General features: G+C 53.7%; 2 protein-coding genes across 2 annotated transcripts; both read right to left on the bottom strand.

Annotated features, from left to right (window-relative positions):
* Positions 1 to 1,899: 1,899 nt before the first annotated feature.
* Positions 1,900 to 5,660, bottom strand: LOC102436330 (CMRF35-like molecule 6). The gene is made up of 4 exons (XM_023747819.1): positions 5,600 to 5,660; positions 4,366 to 4,710; positions 2,418 to 2,571; positions 1,900 to 2,290 (listed from the first exon to the last, which is right to left on the bottom strand). The coding sequence occupies exons 1-4, from the start codon at positions 5,658 to 5,660 to the stop codon at positions 2,158 to 2,160; spliced, it is 693 nt and encodes a 230-aa protein (XP_023603587.1). The 3' UTR covers positions 1,900 to 2,157.
* Positions 5,661 to 16,338: 10,678 nt separating this feature from the next.
* LOC111824163 (CMRF35-like molecule 2) lies at positions 16,339 to 20,885 on the bottom strand. Its single transcript, XM_023747818.1, has 4 exons — positions 20,828 to 20,885; positions 20,256 to 20,702; positions 18,243 to 18,297; positions 16,339 to 16,714 (listed from the first exon to the last, which is right to left on the bottom strand). Exons 1-4 carry the CDS (start codon positions 20,883 to 20,885, stop codon positions 16,582 to 16,584), a joined length of 693 nt encoding a protein of 230 aa, XP_023603586.1. The 3' UTR covers positions 16,339 to 16,581.
* Between the last annotated feature and the right edge of the window lie 846 nt (positions 20,886 to 21,731).

Here is a 21,731-nt window from a genome sequence, read left to right as displayed (position 1 = left end):
GCCAGCACCCTGCCCAGGCCTGAGCCCCTCCAGTGCGCCCCACCTTGTGCACCGCTCTGGCCCCTTGGGCCGCCTGCCTCCTGGCAGCCACTTCCCTGAAGCTGTGGCGCTTGCCAGGATCGCCCATCAGGCGGAGCCTTGTCCACACGCCTTCAGACCCCATAGCCGCGGCTCCTGGGGGGCTGCTTTGCCGAAGGTTCCTCTACCTTCAGGCTCTCTCCTCAGACCCCCGGCTCCCGCGGCCCCGCCCTTCCATGGCTCCCTGCAGCCCCCGCTCTACTCGGTTCTCCCGCCACCCACCTGTCAGGACGCTGCCCGGGCGCCTTGCTGAGGGCAGTGTGGTTCTGGGGCAGGGGCTGGAGTGTGGGGAGCAGCTCCAGTAAAGTTTAGTAAACCCCAGGCCCCCAGCCCCTCCTTGAGCAGAGCCCAGGGCAGGCTGGGGGCCTGGATCCGAACACTGCACCTGCAGAGACGGCGGCAGAGAGGCGAGGCTACATCGGCCTGCCAGAGTGGGCGGGTCATGCCTTCCTCCTCGCCCCCCGCAGCCTGGCCACACTGCCACAATTGGCCCGCAGAAGTGGGTGGGTTGTGCATTGCGGCTCGGCCCAGCGGCTCCCAGCCGGGTCTGCGATAGGCCCGCTGGAGTGGTTTGGGGCTGCTGGGTGCCGGGCTCCCCTGAGTGTTTGTGTCTCCAGTCCGGACCCCAGCAGCCCCAGCACCGAGGTGGCGGGGCTTGGGGCTGCTGGGGCCTGACAGGAGACATAAACACACAGGGCTTCCCTTAGGCTTCGAGGCTGGGAGCCATCAGACTTCACTCGTGGCTTGGAGCCTACATATGCAAATTAACCACCATCTTTGTTGGCGGTTAATTTGCATATCATGCTGATTAGCCAATGGGAGGTGTAGCGAAGGTAAGGTCAATTACCATTAACATGTTTGTCTATTATTAGATAGGATAGCATAAACACATCTACTAACACAGCCTGTGGTGGTATAGATAATTCAATGTAGAGATCATGTTAAAGACTAATTTTGAGGCTGTTCATGGGATGCCAGACCAGGGCCAAACTGTAGCCTCTCCCAGGACACCAAGATGGCCCCTGTTACCCCTCCCCACTTCCCACCCATCTCTCTTCACCGCTGCACCTCTGCCTCCTTGATATTCATCCCCACAGCTGCCCTTCCTTAGATGCTTCCTGGCACTGGTCATAGTCCTTTAGACACAAGTTCCCTTGTTCCTAGAGAATAGGAAGTGGTGACAGTTGTCAGCACCTGAAGTTCCAAACTAGCTGAATGTGTTCACTGAGGGCCCTGGGTCTCTCTGCCTCTCCCAGGGAGTGAGAAATCAGCAGATCCACATGGTGTTGCTTCTCAAGAAATCTGAAGTCTTGTACAGGAACCAGGTCTGTCTTTGTCTCGCACCTGGTTCCATCCCCTCCCCTAGGTTCAGTCTACTCCAGTCTGAGCTGCCCACTGGGCTCCAGACCCCTGCTTGTACCTTGAGCCCTGGCCCCCTGAATGCCTGAGTCCACATCTGGTTGGCCCCCATGGAGACAAGGGGTCCCTACTCAGATAACCCAGGCTGATGAGCAGGATGGGGCAGGGAGTGGACCCACCCTGGGGGAAAGGCCAGCAGGATACAATGGGTCTGGATTTGGGGATCAGCCAGCAGGGATCCAGCAACTGAGAAGGAATCCTGTTGGAGAATTATTTTCTAAGTCCATGAAGAGGTCCATAGTGAAGCTCTGCAGATTGCCTCTGGCGCCATCAATTGGTGTTTTTAAGAACTGCCACAAGCGTGCTCTTCCTTCTTACCCATAAGGTTGGTAATAGAAATGATTGGCACAAACTAATGGAGAGAGTGGTTGACGCTGGCAGGACTTGAGGTCAGGGAGAAGTAGGTGGAGGCGTTAAATGTTTCCATGATATTTGATTTCTTAGGCTGAATGGCGGGTACACAGATGTTTATTTTTAGGTCTTCAACTGTTCATATACACACGTTTGTGTAGATGATATGTTCATTAAAATGTTTTTTTAAGTCTCTGGCGATAAGTTGAAAAGGGATGTAAGGTTCAGGGTGGAGGTTCTGTCTTCTGTAGCCCGAGTTGCTGTGTCTCTGGACAGGACATGGATGGGCGGGGACAGTGGCAGGTTGTCTTAGCCAAACTGTGTTTCCTCACAAGTTGCCCGCTGAGGCCTGTTCACCCAGAGGACAGCACTGAGCATGCTCAGGAACAGGGGCACTTTCAGGAATATGAGGAGCAGGAAGTGGACACTGCTGAGCAGGGACCTGTGGGGGACACGGTGACGGTGATGCGTAGTGAGCCTCATCGTCACCACTCCTGCCCCCCCTTCCCCCTCCCCCATCCAAAGGAGAATCCACCAGGTGTCAAAGTCCTGGGATGTGCGCCCCTTACCGAGGGTGTTGGTTGGCAACAGGCGTCTCCTGGCTGGTCATGCTGGGCCCGGTGGTCACTGGCAGGGAGGAGGGAGGGCCCAGCGTGCTTGGAGGGCCCAGGGTGCTTGTAGATCCCAAAGGTGCTTGGAGGGCCCAAGGGTGCTTGTGACGATCTTCAGGGTGGGGGCTGAGGGAGAAGCACAAGTCAGGCCCTGGGTCTTCCACTCTGTTAGCTGTGTGGCTCTGACACAAGGTCCAGGTCACTCAGGCCATCTGCTCCATGGCCACAGGCAGGCCGGACCTGGGCCCCCTTCCTGGGCCCCCTCCCCGGGCCCCTCTCCAGGAACTCTGTGGCCCAGTGGGCATGTCCGGATGCAGAGTCATCCTGCTCAGCAGAGGATCTGACTGTGTGGGAAGAGCGCTTGGCCACACTCTCACCACAGCCACCCCTTCTCCCCCTTGTCCCGCCAGCAGGGTGGGGTGACACTTATTCTGTAGCCTTGACTAGAGTGATAGGTGGCCAGGGACCTTGGTCGTGGCTGATGGATCCAGTGAGACCAGTGAGACGAGAAAACAGACGTGCCTCAGAGTCTGCAGTGGATGGCGGAACCCTGCAGTCCCTTAGACACACCCTGGTCTGAAAGGTCGTGTCTCCAAAATTCCTTTGTTGAAAGCCCCAGGCCCAGTGGGTGGTGTTAGGAGGCCAGGCATTTGGAGGTGGTCAGGGCATGAGGGTGGAGCCCTCATCCTTGGGATTAGTGCCCAGATGAGGGAGGCCCCTCACCCAGGAGGATACAACAAAAGTCTGCACCCAGAGGAGGGCCTTGCCCACCTGCTGGCCTTCTGATCTTGGGCTTCCAGCTGTGTCTAAGCTACCAGCCCCCACACTGTCAGTCAGGCCTTGGCCCACTGGGCAGTCCTCTCTGGGGGAAGAAATGAGCAGAAAGAAAGATCTAGAGCAGGGGGTGGGGGACCTGTTTCCTGCCAAGGGCCATTTGGAGATTTATAACATCAGTCCAGGGCCCACAAAATCATCAACTTAAACATTAGCCTGTTCTGTTTGGCCAGGCATTTCATTCACTCACCCCTAATGCCTTGGCAGGGCCAGACCCAATGATTTCCTGGGCCTTATATGGCCCTCGTGCCGGACGTTCCCCACCCCTGATCTAGAGAGACCCACACCAGGTGGACCCCATAGCACGTGGCCTGTCCCAAAGGCACCGGAACAAACCCCTCCCCCGGCCAGAGGTTCTGGGGTTTCCAGTTTCTGCCTCTTAAATATGAAGACACAAAGGCCAGTGAGGGCACCTTCCACATGAGAGTGAGAAACTGAGAACTACAAGGAGGAAGTGAGGAGCCAGAGCCGCCGTCATCAGGAAGGTGATGTTCACTGGGCTCTCAGGCAACAAGCACAGCGACCTGGTGGAGAGAATTGTGCGGAGAGCAGGCAAGAAGCAGGGGCCATAGCACCTGAGCGTCACGTGATCACCTTTCCTCTCCTTCCTGAGGGAGGTATTTTCAGGGGCTCCTCTGGGTTCCCCCCTGTGGCTACAAGGCATCAGAGAAAAACGGGGAGGGACAGGGTCAGCCTGAAGGGAAGGGAGGCCCCAGAACATCACAGGGGCCCCACGCAGGGACCTGGGGCTCCTCTGGGCCTGTCTCATGGCTGCTGCAGGCCCCCAGGACCACGGCTGTGAGGGTGATGCCTCAGGAGCCATCCAGACCTGAGACTGCGTCAGGGCCTGGGCTCCGAAGGGGTCTGGAACAGACTGTGTGTGTGTGTGTGTGTGTGTGTGTGTGTGTGACACGTGTGCCGAGATAACACAACACCCACACACGCTGTGTCCTGATCACGGACCCCCACTTCACCCAGCTCTTCAATTCCATGTCTGTCCTGACCAGTGGATGACCAGGTACAGGTCAGGCAGCCTGGAGCTGGGTGAGGGGAGGGTATGTGTGCAGCTCACCTGAGGACACGGACACCACAACTGGGAATGTGGGGACAAAAGGTTCTTCTGTCCATGGTCTATCCATCCCACACCAGTATGTGCCTTCATCGCCCTCTGTGAGGCTCTCCAAGGTCACTGTGAAGGTGAGGGTTGCTGGATGGTCCCTGATGGACACACGGCCGCTCCTCACTTCTCTCTCTGACTCTGTGGTCTCCACAGTCTTCTTCGTCAGCGATGGCAACCATGGGCCTTTGCACCAGTATTTGTTATGGTCTGTGTACTTCTTCTCATACCGACACTGCACGCTCAGCGATCCCCCCACGGTGCCCGTCACGCGCCTGGGGCAGCTCAGAGACAAACAACCTGGAAGACACAGCCCATCCCGGGTTCTTACCAGATGGGCCAGGGGCAGGGGTGCCCTGGGGTGCAGGTCCCTCAAGAGCCCTCAGGGTGTGGAGGCCATGCCTTTCCTCAAACCAGGCGAGGGGACCAGGGGCGATAGCTCCCTCCTCCTAGTGGTGACACAGGGAGAGGGTGTCCATGGAGACAGGAAGGGCCACGATGGGAAAAACAGAATTTGTGCGTGTTTGTGTGTGTGTGTGTGTGTGTGTGTGTGTGTGTGAACATGGGTATATGTGTGTATGTGTGTGTGTGAACATGGGTACAAGTGTGTGTGTAAGTGTGTGTGATGCACCAAGACCACATCTCTGGTTTTTTTTAATCACTTAAGGATATTGTTCCATTGCTTTTTAGAGAGAGTGGAAGGGAGGTAGGAAGGCAGAGGAAGAGAGAAACATTGATGTAAGAAAGACACATTGCTTTGTTGGCTTCTGCATGAGCCCAGGTACATGCCTTTGACCCAGAATTGAATCTACGTCAGGCCGATGCTCTAACCACTGAGCCTTCAGCCAGGGCCCACTTCCCTGGTTATGACAATCAGGTGGTGAGCACAGGCCCAGTCTCCCCAGTGCAGCTCTGTTGGCGCAGTGATTGAGACTCACTTGCTTTGTGCACTGAATCCTTGTGGTTGCTGCTGAGGAAGGTGCTGTCCGTTCCCAGAAGCTTCTCTGCCTCCCTTGCTCTCCCGCATGTCCTCCCTCACTCCTGCTGGGCTGCTGCTCAACCTCTACCCACTCCCCCATGTCCTTCCTCCCTCCTGCTGGGCTGCTCCTTACCCTTCACCCACTCCCCATCCCGGTCTTTCCTCATTCCCATTCGGGGCCCAGCTCCCATGCAGCCCAGCCCCACTCACCTGGGACCTGGAGAAGGAGCAGAGCTGAAGGCAGCCACATGGCCCCACTCCTCGGGGTCATGTCTCCGCACAGACACAGCCTAGAGCAGCGCCAGGCTCTACGTGCGGACACAGCCAAGCCTCCTCGCTGAGGTTCGATTGCCCTGTGCCCACTTCCTCTTTTCTGGGCCTCTCTGCTACCGTGTCCAGCCCAGATTTGAGTCCGATGCTGGATGGTCAGGATGCAGGAAGCTTAGGGTCAGGAGATGAACAGGCAGCTGCAGACCCCGGGATCTTGGCGCCCTGGGCTTCTGCTCTCAACCCCAATGACAGGACAGGGCCCGGGGCCTCAGAGAGGCTGCTGCCCCTTCTCAGAGCACATGGCTGCTCCTCTGATGGCCACAGGTCTCCGCACAGCAGAGCCGCTGGGACGGTTCCTCCTTGATGGTGTCCCCACCCTCTGCCATATGTCACTTCCTTGTAGTCAAGAATGATAGTCCTGGGCTGAAGGCCACCCCTTTTCATCCACTCAGGCCTTGGTGGTGACCACAGAGGTGTTCTGACCCCCAACATGTAGCTGCAGGCACCCACAGGGAGCACTGACTCTGTGGGTCCCCAACTCTTCTACGACCTCAGATGCCTTCAAAGGTCTCATCTTGGTTGTGGGGTCCCATCCAAGGCTGAGCCCTCTCTCCTGTTGGTTTCCCTGTTCACCAACCCTCTGAGGATTCTACTTTTTACTCTTTCTTCTTCTGAAAGTCAGCTCCACAGTGAGACTCGGCACAGAGGTCTGACAGTGGGCAAGGAGAGCTCAGAGCTCAGAGCATGGAGAGTGGGGGACCCTGCGCAGCTGAGACTGAGCCTTTCCTCTCCTTCCAATGGCACAGAGAGGGCGGTCTTCCCAAAGGCACTGTCGCTGGTGTTCCTTTGGGGTTAACAGGGGTGACCAGGGGCCTCCTCAAGGGGCAGAGATGGGAATGTTTCTTCCCAGGAGGTGGGGAGGCAGGTCTGTCCTACCTCGGTAGTCTCAGGACATGATGGCTCCCGGGCCAATTTGCCCTGGAAATGGTAGGGGGGCAGGTGAAGAGGTGGGGCCTATTTTAAGGTGTCTCCTGGGTTGCGCTGGTTTCTCAACCTTGTCATGCGCAATCCAGGTCTATCCCTTTCCCCCAAACACTCCCTTCCCAGATCTGTTCCTGTTCTACACCAGCTTACCGCAACCAAAGGCAATAATAAGCCCAGAGTGGTTGCAACCCAACTCCTGTAACATGGGCTTCTTCTCTCCTCACTCCCCATCCATCCTTACCCCAAGCCTCTCCAATCTGTCCCTTCCCCTCCTTTTTCTCTGACCTTCTGTGTCCTCTGTCCTCTCACCACTACAGTGACATCCCTCTGTTGCCCTTTCTCTCTCTTCTCTACTCATGAGCAAGAGTCACAGAAATCAATAGCAGTCAGTGGCACTCCTTGAGACACACTCTCCTTGCTTGGCCTACTCGACCCGAGTGGACCTGACAAGGGTCTCACTCCCCTTGCCCCTTAGTGACCCCATGTTTCAGTCAGAGTGTCCATCCCTCTCCAGGCCCTAGTTTCAGGTGAACAACATGGCGCCCAGACAGTTACATATCTTACAAAGTGATCACCCGGATAAGTCTAGTCCCCACCAGACACCTTACACATTGTTAACTTTTATTTTTGAAGCTCTCAGCATTTTGAAAAATAAAAAAGAGAGATGTCAAAATAAGGTCACCAAAATGGTGGCATATTTTAAATGTGTCAAGTTCACAAATCAACTTTTGATACACAAATGACCACAAAGAATAATCAATCAAACTATAACAAGATGACTATTGCATTAGAATGTTAACTTTCTGGTGGCTTAGTAGGAATAAAACACACATATAAATACATAGCATAAACACGTCTACCAACACAGCCTGTGGTGGTGTAGATAATTCAATGTAGAGATCATGTTAAAGACTAATTTTGAGGCTGTTCATGGGATGCCAGGCCAGGGCCAAAGTGTAGACTCTCCCAGGACACTGCAAGATGGACCCCGCCACCCCTCCCCACTTCCCACCCATCTCTCTTCGCCCCTGCACCTCTGTCTCCTTGGTTCTCATCCCCACAGCTGCCCTTCCTTAGATGCTTCCTGGCACTGGTCATAGTTAGTCCTTTAGACACAAGTTCCCTTGTTCCTGGGGAATAGGAAGTGGTGACAGTTGTCAGCACCCGAAGTTCCAAGCTCGCTGAACGTGTTCACTGAGGCCCTGGTCTCTCTGTCTCTCCCAGGGAGTGAGAAATCAGCAGATCCACGTGGTGTTGCTTCTCAAGAAATCTGAAGCCTTGGACTGGAATCAGGTGTCTTGTCTCTGGCGCCTGGTTCCATCCCTTCCCCTAGGTTCAGTCTACTCCAGTCTGAGCTGCCCACTGGGCTCCAGACCCCTGGTTGTACCTTGAGCCCTGGCCCCCTGAATGCCTGAGTCCACATCTATTTGGCCCAATGGAGACAAGGGGGTGCCTACTTAGATAGCCCAGGCTGATGAGATGGATGGGGCGGGGAGTGGACCCAGCCTGGGGGAAAGGCCAGCAGGATACAATGGGTCTGGATTTGGGGATCAGCGGGGAGGGATCCAGCAACTGAGAAGCAATCCTGTTGGAGAAGTATTATTTCTAAGTCTATGAAGAGGTCCACAGTGAAGCTCTGAAGATTGCTTCTGGCGCCATCTGTTGGTGGCTTTAAAAACTGCCACAAGCGTGGTCTTAGTTCTTACCTGTGAAGTTGGTAATAGAAATGATTGGCACAAAATAATGAAGAGAGAGGTTGTCTCTGGCAGCAGGAGAAGGAGGGGCTTGAGGTCAGGGAGAAGTAGGTGGGGGCTTTAAATGTCTCCATGATGTTTGATTTCTTAGGCTGAATGGCGGGTACACAGATGTTTATTTGTAGTCCTTCAACGGTTCATATACACACGTTTGTGGAGGTGATATAGTCATTAAAATGTTTTTTTTAAGTCTCTGGTGATAAGCTGAAAAGGGATGTAAGGTTCAGGGTGGAGGTTCTGTCTTCTGTAGCCCGAGTTGCTGTGTCTCTGGACAGGACATGGATGGGCGGGGACAGTGGCAGGTTGTCTTAGCCAAACTGTGTTTCCTCACAAGTTGCCCGCTGAGGCCTGTTCACCCAGAGGACAGCACTGAGCATGCTCAGGAACAGGGGCACCTTCAGGAATATGAGGAGCAGGAAGTGGACACTGCTGAGCAGGGACCTGTGGGGGACACGGTGGCGGTGATGCACAGTGAGCCACATTGTCACCACCCCCGCCCCCCCATCTAGAGGAGAATCCACCAGGTGTCAAAGTCCTGGGATGTGCGCCCCTTACCGAGGGTGTTGGCTGGCATCAGGCGTCTCCTGGCTGGTCATGCTGGGCCCAGTGGTCACTGGCAGGGAGGAGGGAGGGCCCAGCGTGCTTGGAGGGCCCAGCGTGCTTGGAGGACCCAGGGTGCTTGGAGGACCCAGGGTGCTTGGAGGACCCAGCTTGCTTGTGACGATCTTCAGGGTGGGGGCTGAGGGAGAAGCACATGTCAGGCCCTGGGTCTTCCACTCTGTCAGCTCTGTGGCTCTGACACAAGGTCAAGGTCACTGAGGCCATCCCCTCCATGGCCACAGGCAGGCTGGACCTGGAACCCCTTTCTGGGCCCCCTCCCCGGGCCCCTCTCCAGGAACTCCGTGGCCTGGTGGGCATGTCCGGATGCAGAGTCGTCCTGCTCAGCAGAGGATCTGACTGTGTGGGAAGAGCACTTGGCCACACCCCCACCACAGCCACCCCTTCTCCCTCTTGTCCCGCCAGCAGGGGGCGGGGTGACACTTATTCTGTAGCCTTGACTAGAGTGATGGGTGGCCAGGGTCCTAAGGAGTGGCTGATGGCTTGAGTGAGACCCCGGAAATAAACATGCCTCAGAGTCTGCACTGGATGGCGGGACTCGCAGTCCCTTAGACACGCCATGGTCTGAATGCTCGTGTCTCCAAAATTCTTTTGTTGAAAGCCCCAGGTCCAGTGGGTGGTATTAGGAGGCCTGGCATTTGGAGGTGGTCAGGTCATGAGGGTGGAGCCCTCATCCTTGGGATTAGTGCCCCGATGAGGGAGGCCTCTCACCCTGGAGGATACAACAAAAGTCCACACCCAGAGGAGGGCCTCCCCCACATGACAGCTTCCTGATCTCGGGCTTCCAGCTGTGTCTGACCTACCAGCCCCCACACTGTCAGCCAGGCCTTGGGCCCACAGGGCAGTCCTCTCTGGGGGAAGAAATGAGCAGAAAGAAAGACCTAGAGCAGGGGGTGGGTGGCCTTTTCCTGCCAAGGGCCATTTGGAGATTTATAACATCATTCTCAGGCCTCACAAAATCATCAACTTAAACATTAGCTTGTTCTGTTTGGCCAGGAATTTCATTCACTCACCCCTAATGCCTTGGCAGGGCCAGACCCAATGATTTCCTGGGCCTTATACGGCCCTCTTGCATGACGTTCCCCACCCACGATCTAGAGAGACCCACACCAGGTGGACCCCATAGAACGTGGTCTGTCCCGAAGATTCATGGAGAAACCCCTCCCCCTCCCCTCAGCCAGAGGTTCTGGGGTTTCCAGTTTCTCCCTCTCACATAGGAAGACACAAAGGCCAGTGAGCGAGCCTCCCACGTGAGAGAGAGAAACAGAGAACTACAAGGAGGAAGAGAGCCACGTGATCACCTTTCCTCTCCTTTCTGAGGGAGGTACTTTCAGGGGCTCCTCTGGGTTTCCCCCTGTGGCTACAAGGCATCAGAGAAAAATGAGTAGTGACAGGGTCAGCCTGAAGAGAAGGGTGGCCCCAGAACATCACAGGGGTCCCACACAGGGACCTGGGGCTCCTCTGGGCCCGTCTCATGGCTACTGCTGGCCCCTAGGACCATGGCTGTGAGGCTGGTGCCTCAGGAGCCATCCAGGCCTGAGACTGTGTCATGGCCTGGGCCCCAAAAGGGTCTGGAACAGACTCTGTGTGTGTGTCTGTGTCTGTGCGTGTGTGTATTTGTGTGTGTGTGTGTGTGTGTGTGTGTGTGTGTCTGTGCGCGCGAGCGCGTGGGTGCTCAGATAACAAAACACACACACACACTGTGTCCTGATCACTGACTCCCCCAGTTCACCCAGCTCTTCAATTCCATGTCTGTCATGACCAGCGGGTGACTAGATAGATCAGGCAGCCTGCAGCTGGGGTGAGGGGAGGTGTGTGTGACCTCACCTGGGGGACACAGACACCTCATCTGGAAGGTGAGGTCTATTAAGTCCTTCTGTCCATGGTCTATGGATCCCACACCAGTTATTTGCCTTCATCGCCCTCTGTGAGGCTCTCCAAGGTCACTGTGAAGGTGAGGGTTGCTGGATGGTCCCTGATGGACACACGGCCACGCCTCACTTCTCTCTCTGACTCTGTGGTCTCCACAATCTTCACCCTCAGTGGTGGTAAATATGAGTATGTGCACCAGTATTTGTTATGGTCTGTGTACTTCTTCTCATACCGACACTGCACGCTCAGCGATCCCCCCACGGTGCCCGTCACGCGCCTGGGGCAGCTCAGAGACAAACAACCTGGAAGACACAGCCCATCCCAGGTTCTCACCAGATGGGCCAGGGGCAGGGACACCCTGGGGTGCAGGTCCCTCAAAAGCCCTCAGGGTCTGGAGGCCATGCCTTTCCTCAAACCAGGCGAGGGGACCAGGGGCGATAGCTCCCTCCTCTCAGTGGTGACACAGGGAGAGGGTGTCCATGGAGACAAGAAAGGCCACGATGGGAATAAAGGAGTGTGTGCACATGTATGTATGTGTGTACATGTGTGTGTATGTGATGCACCAAGACCACATCTCTGATGTATTTTTAATCACTTAAGGATATTTTTCCATTTTAGAGAGAGTGGAAGAGAGGTAGGGAGGCAGAGAAAGAGAGAGACATATTGATTGGTTGCCTCCTACATGAGCCCAGGTACATGCCTTGGACCCAGAATTGAACCTGTGTCAGGTTGACGCTCTAACCACTGAACCCTCAGTCAGGGCCCACTTCCCTGGTTATGACCATAAAGTGGTGAGCACAGGCCCTGCCTCCCCAGGACAGCTCTGTGGGTGTAGTGGTTGAGACTCACCTGCTTTGTGCACTGAATCTGTGTGGTTGCTGCTGAGGCAGGTGCTGGCTGCTCCCAGAAGCTTCTCTGCCTCCCCTTGCTCTCCTCATGTCCTCCCTCCCTCCTGCTGGGCTGCTCCTCACCCTCTACCCACTCCCCCTCCCAGTCTTTCCTCATTCCAGTTCGGGGCCCAGCTCCCCACGCAGCCCAGCCCCACTCACCTGGGACCTGGAGAAGGAGCAGAGCTGAAGGCAGCCACATGGCCCCACTCCTCGGGGTCATGTCTCTGCACAGACACAGCCTGCAGCAGCGCCAGGTCCTGTGGGTGGACACGGTCAAGCCTCCTCGTTGAGGTTTGATTGCCCTGTGCACACTTCTGCTTTTCTAATCCTCTCTTCTTCCGTGTCCAGCGAAGTTTTGAGTCCGATGCTGGATGGTCAGGGTGCAGGAAGCTTAGGGTCAGGAGCTGCACAGGCTGCTGCAGACCCCGGCTCTCGGCACCCTGGGCTTCTGCTCTCAACCCCAATGACAGGACAGGGCCCGTGGCCTCAGAGAGGCTGCTGCCCCTTCTCAGAGCACATGGCTGCTCCTCTGAGGGCCACACACGTCTCTGCACAGCAGAGCCGCTGGGATGTTTCCTCCTTGGTGGTGTCCCCACCCTCTGCCATATGTCACTTCCCTGTGTCAAGAATGATAGTCCTGGGCTGAAGGCCACACCTTTTCATCCCCTCGGGCCTTGGTGGTGACCACAGAGGTGTTCTGACCCCCAACATGTAGCTGCAGGCACCCACGGGAGCTCTGACCCTGTGGGCCCCCAACTCTTCTATGACTTTAGATGCCTTCAAAGGTCCCATCTTGGTTGTGGGGTCCCACCCAAGGCTGAGTCCTCTCTCCTGTGGGTTCCCTGTTCACCAACCCTGTGAGGACTCCACGTTTTCCTCTTTCTTCCTCTGAAAGTCAGCTCCATGGTGAGACTCGGCACAGAGGTCTGACAGTGGACAAGGAGAGCTCAGAGCTCAGAGCATGGAGAGTGGGGGACCCTGCGCAGCTGAGACTGAGCCTTTCCTCTCCTTCCAATGGCACAGAGAGGGCGGTCTTCCCAAAGGCACTGGCCGCTGGTGTCCCTTTGGGGTTCACAGGGGTGACCAGGGGCCTCTTCAAGGGGCAGAGATGGGGATGGTCCTTCCCAGGAGGTGAGGAGGCAGGTCTGTCCTACCTCAGACAGGCTCAGTAGTCTCAGGACATGATGGCTCCCGGGACAATTTGCCCTGGAAATGGTAGGGGGGCAGGTCAAGAGGTGCGGCCTATTTTAAGGTGTCACCTGGGTTAGGCTGGTTTCAAACCTTGTCCTGTGCAATCCAGGTCTATCCGTTTCCCCCAAACACTCTCTTCCCAGACCTGTTCCTCTTCTACACCAGCTTACCGCGACCAAAGGCAATAATAACCCAGAGTGGTTGCAACCCAACTCCTGTAACATGGGCTTCTTCTCTCCTCACTCCCCATCCATCCTTACTCCAAGTCTCTCCAAGCTGTCCCTTCCCCTCCTTTTTCTCTGACCTTCTGTGTCCTCTGTCCTCTCACCACTACAGTGACATCCCTCTTTTCCTAATCCCCCTATCGCCCTTTCTCTCTCTTCTCTACTCATCAGCAAGAGTCACAGAAATCAATAGCAGGCAGTGGCACTCCTTGCCGCACGTCGTCCAATAAGACACACTCTCCGTGCTGGGCCTACTCGACCCGAGTGGACCTGACAAGGGTCTCACTCCCCTTGTCCCTTAGTGACCCCATGTTTCAGGCAGAGTGTCCATCCCTCTCCAGGCCTTAGATTCAGGTGAACAACATGGCGCCCAGATACTTATCTACCTTACAAGTGATCTCCCCGATAAGTCTAGTCCCCACCTGACACCTTACACATAGTTCACTTTTATTTTTGAAGCTCTCAGCATCTTGAAAAAAAAAAAAAAGATGTAAGACTAGGGTTACCAAAATGGTGGCATGTTTTAAATATGTCAAGTTCAGGAATCAACTTTTAATACACAAATCCACAAAGAATAATCAATCAGACAATGAGAAGATGACTATTACATTAAAATGTTAACTTTCTTTTTTTTTATTCTTTTTAAAAAAATATTAAAATAAGTATTACAAATGGTATTACATATGTGTCCTTCCCCCGCCCCGCCCTTGACAATCCCCTTCCCTCCCTTACCCCCCAGAGTCTTATGTCCATTAGTTATGCTTATATGCATGCATACAAGTCCTTCAGTTGATCTCTTACTCCCCTCCCTTCTGCCCCCCAACCCTCTCTGGCCTTCCCACTGAAGTTTGACAATCAGTTTGAGGCAGCTCTGCCTCTGTATCTATTATTGTTCAAAAGTTTTTAATGGTCTTTATTATCCATGAATGAGTGAGGTCATGTGGTATTTTTCCTTCATTGACTGGCTTGTTTCATTTAGCATAATGCTCTCCAGTTCCATCCATGCTGTTGCAAATGGTAAGAGTTCCTTCTTTTTTACAGCAGCATAGTATTCCATCGTGTAGATGTACCACAGTTTTCTAATCCATTCATCTACTGATGGGCACTTAGGCTGTTTCCAGATCTTAGCTATGGTGAATTGTGCTGCTATGAACATATGGGTGCATATATCCTTTCTGATTGGTGTTTCTGGTTTCTTGGGATATATTCCTAGAAGTGGGATCACAGGGTCAAATGGGAGTTCCATTTCCAGCTTTTTGAGGAAACTCCATACTGTCTTCCATAGTGGTTGCACCAGTCTGCATTCCCACCAGCAGTGCACGAGTGTTCCTTTTTCTCCACATCCTCTCCAGCACTTGTCGTTTGTTGATTTATTGATGATAGCCATTCTGACAGGTGTGAGATGGTACCTCATTGTTGTTTTGATTTGCATCTCTCGGATGATTAGTGACTTTGAGCATGTTTTCATATGTCTCTTGGCTTTCTGGATGTCCTCTTTTGAAAGGTGTCTATTTAGATCCTTTGCCCATTTTTTGATTGGATTGTTTATCTTCTTTTGGTTAAGTTGTATGAGTTCCCTATAAATTTTGGAGATTAGGCCCTTATCAGATATGACGTTGGCAAATATGTTTTCCCACGTAGTGGGTTTTCTTGTTGTTTTGTTGATGGTTTCTTTTGCTGTGCAGAAGCTTTTTATTTTGATGTAGTCCCATTTGTTCATTTTCTCTTTAGTTTCAACTGCCCTAGGAGCTGTATCAGTGAAGAAATTGCTTTGGCATATGTCTGAGATTTTGTTGCCTTTGGATTCTTCTAGAATTTTTATGGTTTCCTGTCGTACATTTAAGTCCTTTATCCATTTTGAGTTTATTCTTATGTATGGTGTAAGTTGGTGGTCTAGTTTCATTTTCTTGCATATATCTGTCCAATTTTCCCAACACCATTTATTGAAGAGACTATCTTGGCTCCATTGTATGTTCTTGCTTCCTTTGTCAAATATTAATTGAGCATATTGGTTCGGGCTAATTTCTGGACTCTCTATTCTATTCCACTGATCTATATGTCTGTTCTTGTGCCAGTACCAGGCAGTTTTGAGAACAGTGGCTTTGTAATACAGTAAAATGTTAACTTTCTGGTGGCTTAGTAGGAATAAAACACACATGTATAAATACATAGCATCAACATGTCTACCAACACAGCCTTTGGTGGTGTAGATAATTCAATGTAGAGATCATGTTAAAGACTAATTTTAAGGCTGTTCATGGGATGCCAGGCCAGGGCCAAACTGTAGACTCTCCCAGGACACTGCAAGATGGACCCCGCCACCCCTCCCCACTTCCCACCCATCTCTCTTCGCCCCTGCAACTCTGCCTTCTTGTTTCTCATCCCCACAGCTGCCCTTCCTTAGACGCTTCCTGGCACTGGTCATAGTTAGTTCCTTAGACACAAGTTCCCTTGTTCCTGGGGAATAGGAAGTGGTGACAGCTGTCAGCACCTGAAGTTCTAAGCTCGCTGAACGTGTTCACTGAAGCCCTGGTCTCTCTGCCTCTCCCAGGGAGTGAGAAATCAGCAGATCCACATGGTGTTGCTTCTCAAGAAATCTGAAGCCTTGAACTGGAATCAGGTGTTTTCGTCTCTCACACCTGCTCCATCCCCTCCCCTAGGTTCAGTCTACTCCAGTCTGAGCTGCCCACTGGGCTCCAGATCCCTGGTTGTACCTTGAGCCCCTGGCCCCCTGAATGCCTGAGTGCACATCTGGTTGGCCCCAACGGAGACAAGTGGGTCCCTACTCAGATAGCCCAGGCTGATGAGCAACAAGGGGCGGGGAGTGGACCCAGCCTGGGGGAAAGGCCAGCAGGATACAATGGGTCTGGATTTGGGGATCAGCTGGGAGGGACCCAGCAACTGAGAAGCAATCCTGTTGGAGAAGAATTATTTCTAAGTCCATGAAGAGGTCCATAGTGAAGCTCTGCAGATTGTCTCTGGCGCCACCTGTTTTGGCTTTAAAAACTGCCACAAGCGTGCTCTTCCTTCTTACCCGTGAGGTTGGGTAATAGAAATGATTGGCTCAAAATAATCATTTCATTTCAGAGAGTGGTTGACGCTGGCAGGACTTGAAGTCAGGGAGAAGTAGGTGGAGGCGTTAAATGTCTCCATGATGTTTGATTTCTTAGGCTGAATGGCGGGTACACAGATGTTTATTTGTAGTCCTTCAACTGGTCATATACACACGTTTGTGTAGGTGATATAGTCATTAAAATGGGTTTTTTCCCCGTCTCTAGCGATAAGCTGAAAAGGGATGTAAGGTTCAGGGTTGAGGTTCTGTCTTCTGTAGCCCGAGTGGCTGTGTCTCTGGACAGGACATGGATGGGCGGGGACAGTGGCAGGTTGTCTTAGCCAAACTGTGTTTCCTCACAAGTTGCCCGCTGAGGCCTGTTCACCCAGAGGACAGCCCTGAGCATGCTCAGGAACATGGGCACCTTCAGGAATGTGAGGAGCAGGAAGTGGACACTGCTGAGCAGGGGCCTGTGAGAGGGACAGTGGCCAGCAGTCAATGAGAGGCCCAGGCTCTGCCTCTCCCCTGCCTTCCTTTGAGCTCAGGTCCTATGGCCTCAAAACTCAATACCAGTGTCAAACCTGGATGGTGTCAGGGCCAGACAGCCCCATGCTGAGGACCACAGACGCCTGTTCTTTGTTTAGTTCCAGAATGAACTTCGAGGTCAGAACACAGCAGGTGCATGAATACTTGGTGTGAGAAGCGGAGGGAAGACAGATGTGGGATTCCGGGCAGACCCTGGCACCCAGAAAGCCCTCAGCCATCAACACTCACAGGACCCCAGCTCTTGCTGGGACCAACTTTGAGGATGAATGTCCCCTTATAACCACTCCACACTCAAATGCAAGTCCTGGCTCATCCTTGAATATGATCATGGGAGCAGATATTCTGCTTAAACCACCCAACGACCTCTACCCCAAGGAGTGACTTTGCCCATCCCCTCACCCCCTGGGTCCCAGTACACTGCCCATTCCAGCTCCTCACAAATGTAGCCAACCCTGTTGGTACCTTCTGTTTGCCCACTTGAGCTTCTGGTAGCTCTGGACAGTCTTGGACCCGCCAATGGCTTCTCACCTCAAGCCCCTGCCCCTTGTTGCCTGAGGATTCTCTCTGGCCGTAGGAGTGGGCATGGCTTGCTGGGCAGAGCAGGCCAGAAATGCCCCAGGATTCAGGCCCCAAGAGTGACCCTCTGCCCAGAACTGTCCTACTCCAGATACTTTCTTGGTTGACTCTTCCACTTCCTTCAGGTCTGTGCTCAAATATCACTAGTTGGGAGGCCTTCGCGCATCACTCTGTATAAACTAGCAAACCTGCCATCTGCCCCCGCCAGGAGGACAGACGTGTGTGGATCCCCACCCCGGCTTCCTCGCTGCTCCATGGGCAGCCTCTCTGAGGGAGCCCAGGGCATTGAGCCCGGTTGCTCCAGTGGGAATTCTCTCATCAAGGGGCACTTCATTTGTCTTTCCCTCCTTCCCGCTCCCTCACTAGGCCTCCTGGGATCACCTCTCTGTAAACTCTCGACACCTAAATTCTCATCTCGGGATCCGATTGTGAGGAAACACAATCTAAGTCTCTTTGTTACTTGTTTTCATTGAGCATCTCACTAGCCTTCATCATGCCCGATCACCTTCCCCACACACATCCCATCACCCTGTCCTTTCATACCTACCTGCTTAATTTTTCTCCATAGTAATGATCATTAATGACATTTCCTCTATGTGTGTGTGTATCTATCTATCTATCTACCCACCTACCTATCTAGCTACTCATCCATTTGGTCATGTTTAAATCTACCCATTTGAAGGAAACTTCCTTGAGAGCACAGCCTTGCCTGTTCACTGTCATATCCCCAGCATTTGCATCAGTTCCTGGCACATAAGAAGTAAATGAAATATTTGTTGAGTGAGTGGCTCGTTGAGGAAGCCTGTGTCTGGGAAGCCCTACCCTCGGGAAGATGCCGTGCAGATGGTAGCAGACACGGGGACACGTGCGCCTTACCCTGGGTCTTGGCTGGGAGGTCCAGGCGTCCTTGCAGAGCTCCTGCTGCTGGAGGCTGTGGGGGAGATGGAGGGTGAGGGACAGGGCCCAGTGGTCCGCCCAGGACTCTCCCCACCTAGATACCCCTCACCTGCATGGTCCTAACTTCACAAAGCAGAGGGAGCTCGGGGAAGGGGCTGAACAGATGTTCTCAGCCCATCCTCTCCCCATAGTCAGACCCAGGCCTGAGCAGCGTAGAGGAGTATCCCCTCCAACCCCATCCCAATGTGCTCGTAGCCAGGTGAACACTATAACCAGGATGAGAGATCGCCTTCTGCCATTAAGCAGTTAGGCATTCCTCGTCTCCCTGAAAACAGGAGTGCTCGAAGATCAGGTCAAGAGTTAGACCTCAGGTTCCACACTCCCCCAGCCAGTGCACCCACTTATCACCCCCACATCCCCACCCCAAACACTCCTGGCAGAAGACTATAGAGGTTGATGCAGGGAAGTTTGAAAGTAGGGCTACCTCACACAAAGGGGCTACCAGCCCCAAAGACATGGCATCTGTACTCTGGAAAGTGGGACCCCCAGCCCCCTCAGCCCACCCAGCTCCTCGGACATTGGCAGCCTCACCTGTACTCCCTCCGACGGGAGACTGGAGAATCTCACTGGCTCAGTGCCAACCCGGAGGAAGAACCTCCAGACTCAGACACTCAGGGACCCAGAGGAAAAGAGCCAAATCTCAGGGCGGTCACCTAAAGGTGAGGCTCCTCCTCCAGCCTCCACAAAGCACCTCAAGGCTGCATTCTTAAGTGCACAGAGTCAAAACCTTCAGAGGAAAGCCTCCAACATGAAAGAGAGAAACCAACACAATGAGGAAAAAGTGTCAGAAGAAGCTGAGACAATGCAGGAAGCAGAAGAAAAAGAACACACCCTTAGATTGATAAGGGATGATGCAGCTCTCAGGAAAGAAGAGAAGGAAGGATGGAAGGAAGGAAGGAAGGGAGGAAGGAAGGAAGGAAGGAAGGAAGGAAGGAAGGAAGGAAGGAAGGAGAGAGAGAAAGAGAGAAAGAAAGAGAGAAGTAAAAGGACTTATTAAAAGATCAAGCAACGATTTGAACAGAAATATTTAGAGGTGCCCCATCTCTCTTCTGCCCTGTCAGGCCCAGGGGTTTACTGGGCTCTCTCCTGCCTGGTCAAGTGAGTCGGAGGGAGAAGATGCAGAAGCAGGGGGAGGATGCCAGACAGACAGAGACCAGACAGAGGGTTGAGGCCTCCCTCCTTCCCCACGACCACCAACAAACCCTGTTGACCTGGAGCCCAGGGGCCAGGGCTTCCAGAAAATGGGCTTTCCCTGAGGCTGAAGAAAGGCCCAGAATATGGGTGCTAGAGAGGCCAGGGCGAGAGATGGGGCTGGCCTTGGATTTCTGGCACAGGGCTCCCCAGTCAGAGGGATGAGGTTGGCAGTCTGGGCCATCCCTGACCTTAGACCATCTCAAGGTTCCTGTGCGGACCCTGGGTGAGGCCCTGGGCCCTGGGGTTGCAGAGAGGTCTTAATCCTGAGAGCTCAAGCCAACGGACAGTGTGAAGGGGGTCCCTTTGGAGTGGCCTCCACCCTGTGCACACACACTCCACCCTGTGAAGTCAGGAAGGTAGCATGAGGCCCTCAGTCCTGATGGATCCGATGACACAGGGCCCTCCCACCTCAACCCCCAGACATTGTCAGGACCTGGGGTGGTGGCAGGAAACCTGCATGTGACCCACCCACACTCACTCTCACACACCTGACACACACACTGGCACTCCCACTGACCCACATTTTCACACATGTTTTCCTCACACACACCCTCATGCTTTCACACACTTACACACACACTCACACACAGTCACATGCACACAACGCACTTGGTCCTGAATCTCTGGTGCACAAACACCAGGCCCCATTCCCTCTCCTGAGTTGAAATTTCCTGGGACGCCCTGCAGAGATTCGCTCAGACCCCTTCCTCGCTGGTAGCAGAGGAAGGAGGGCCTTACCTGGGGAAACAAACACTTGAACCTGGAAAAAGGGTTCAGGCAAGAAGCCAGGAAGCCCCTCTTGCATCAGTAGCGTGGAAATCCCACACCTGTATTTTCCTGCATCGTTTGCAGTGAGGTTCGTCAAGGTCACTGTGAAGGTGAGGTTTCCAGGATGGTCCAGGACGGACTCTCGGCCTCTCCTCACCTCTCTCCTGGAGGCGCTGGTCTCCACAGTCTCAGAGAAAAGTGGCAAGCACAGCTGTCTGCACCAGTGTTTGTTAAATGCCTCATGTTCCTTCTGGTACCGACACTGCACGCTCAGGGATCCGCCCACGGTGCCCGTCACATTATTGGGGCCGCGCAGAGACAAAGAGCCTGGAAAACACAATCCATCTTGTCTTCCCCTGGAAGAGCCGGGGCCAGAGGGGCCCTGGGTGTCAGGTCTTTTGGAAGTCACCCTGGGGCCTGAAGGAGGGGGCAGGCACCAGCAAGGTATAGGCAGACACAGGAGGAGATCTAAGGAGACACCTGTTGTGGGATTCTGAGACTCAAGAGGCCATGACCAGCCTGTGTGAGTTCAACCAACTCACAATGTGAGGGGGAGAGGAAGACTTTGGTGGTCCTAGACAGGTTCTGGGTCCCGTCCATTACTTAGAATTGAATAAAGCTACTAAGCATGATCTGAATAAAGGGATAGATGGATGGATGGATGGACGGAGAGATGGATGGATGGGTGGATGGATGGTTGGAGAGATGGATGGATGGGTGGAGAGATGGACTAGGAAACAGAAAATAAGAATGGGAACAGGAAAATTTAGATAAAGCCCAGTGTTGGGAACCAAGAGGAAGCCTTCAGCTCACTGTGGACCCCGAGTTTATAATCCCTGCTTGTACAGGTAGGACCTCCTGCTCATAGGTCTGAGTCACACAGGATGAGCGTTGGCCAGGGTATAAGGAGGCCATTTAAGAAGGGGCTCTTCTTGACCACGGTTCAAGGACATTAAGACTTCGATTTCCCTCCTGGGACAGACTCCTGCAGAAACACTTGCCATCACTGACTATCTTCAGGGACTCCTTGCTCCACATCGATGACCCACCAGTGGTTCCTTCCCTCCCCTACTCCTCGGCAGCCTCACCACCCCCCCCAAGCCTTGCCATGCCCTGGGCCTTAGCTGCAGGCCCTTTGCCACCGCTAAGGCTTTGGCATTGCCCTTTCTTCTCCAGCCTCTCTGAAAGCTCCAGTTCCAGATGACGAGGACGCAGGCCCCTACAATCTCTGCTTCCTGCCTGGAGAGTCGCGCGAGGTCTAGACACCTGAGGAGTCCTCTCACTGCAAGGAACCGCTGCTGTCCGCTCTGTCCTTGACAGGTAACAGCCACCAGCCCAACAGTCCTAGCTCTCCGCCCCGCCCTCTTCTCTCTGGCGTCTTCCTGACCCTACAGTGATGGTGCTAATGATTACAATGGCTAGACTTCCTTGGGGCTCTGTCTGCGC

The sequence above is a fragment of the Myotis lucifugus genome, unplaced genomic scaffold, assembly GCF_000147115.1.
Source record: "Myotis lucifugus unplaced genomic scaffold, Myoluc2.0 scaffold_996, whole genome shotgun sequence".
Taxonomy (NCBI): domain Eukaryota; kingdom Metazoa; phylum Chordata; class Mammalia; order Chiroptera; family Vespertilionidae; genus Myotis; species Myotis lucifugus.
This window is presented reverse-complemented; position numbering and strand designations above follow the sequence as displayed.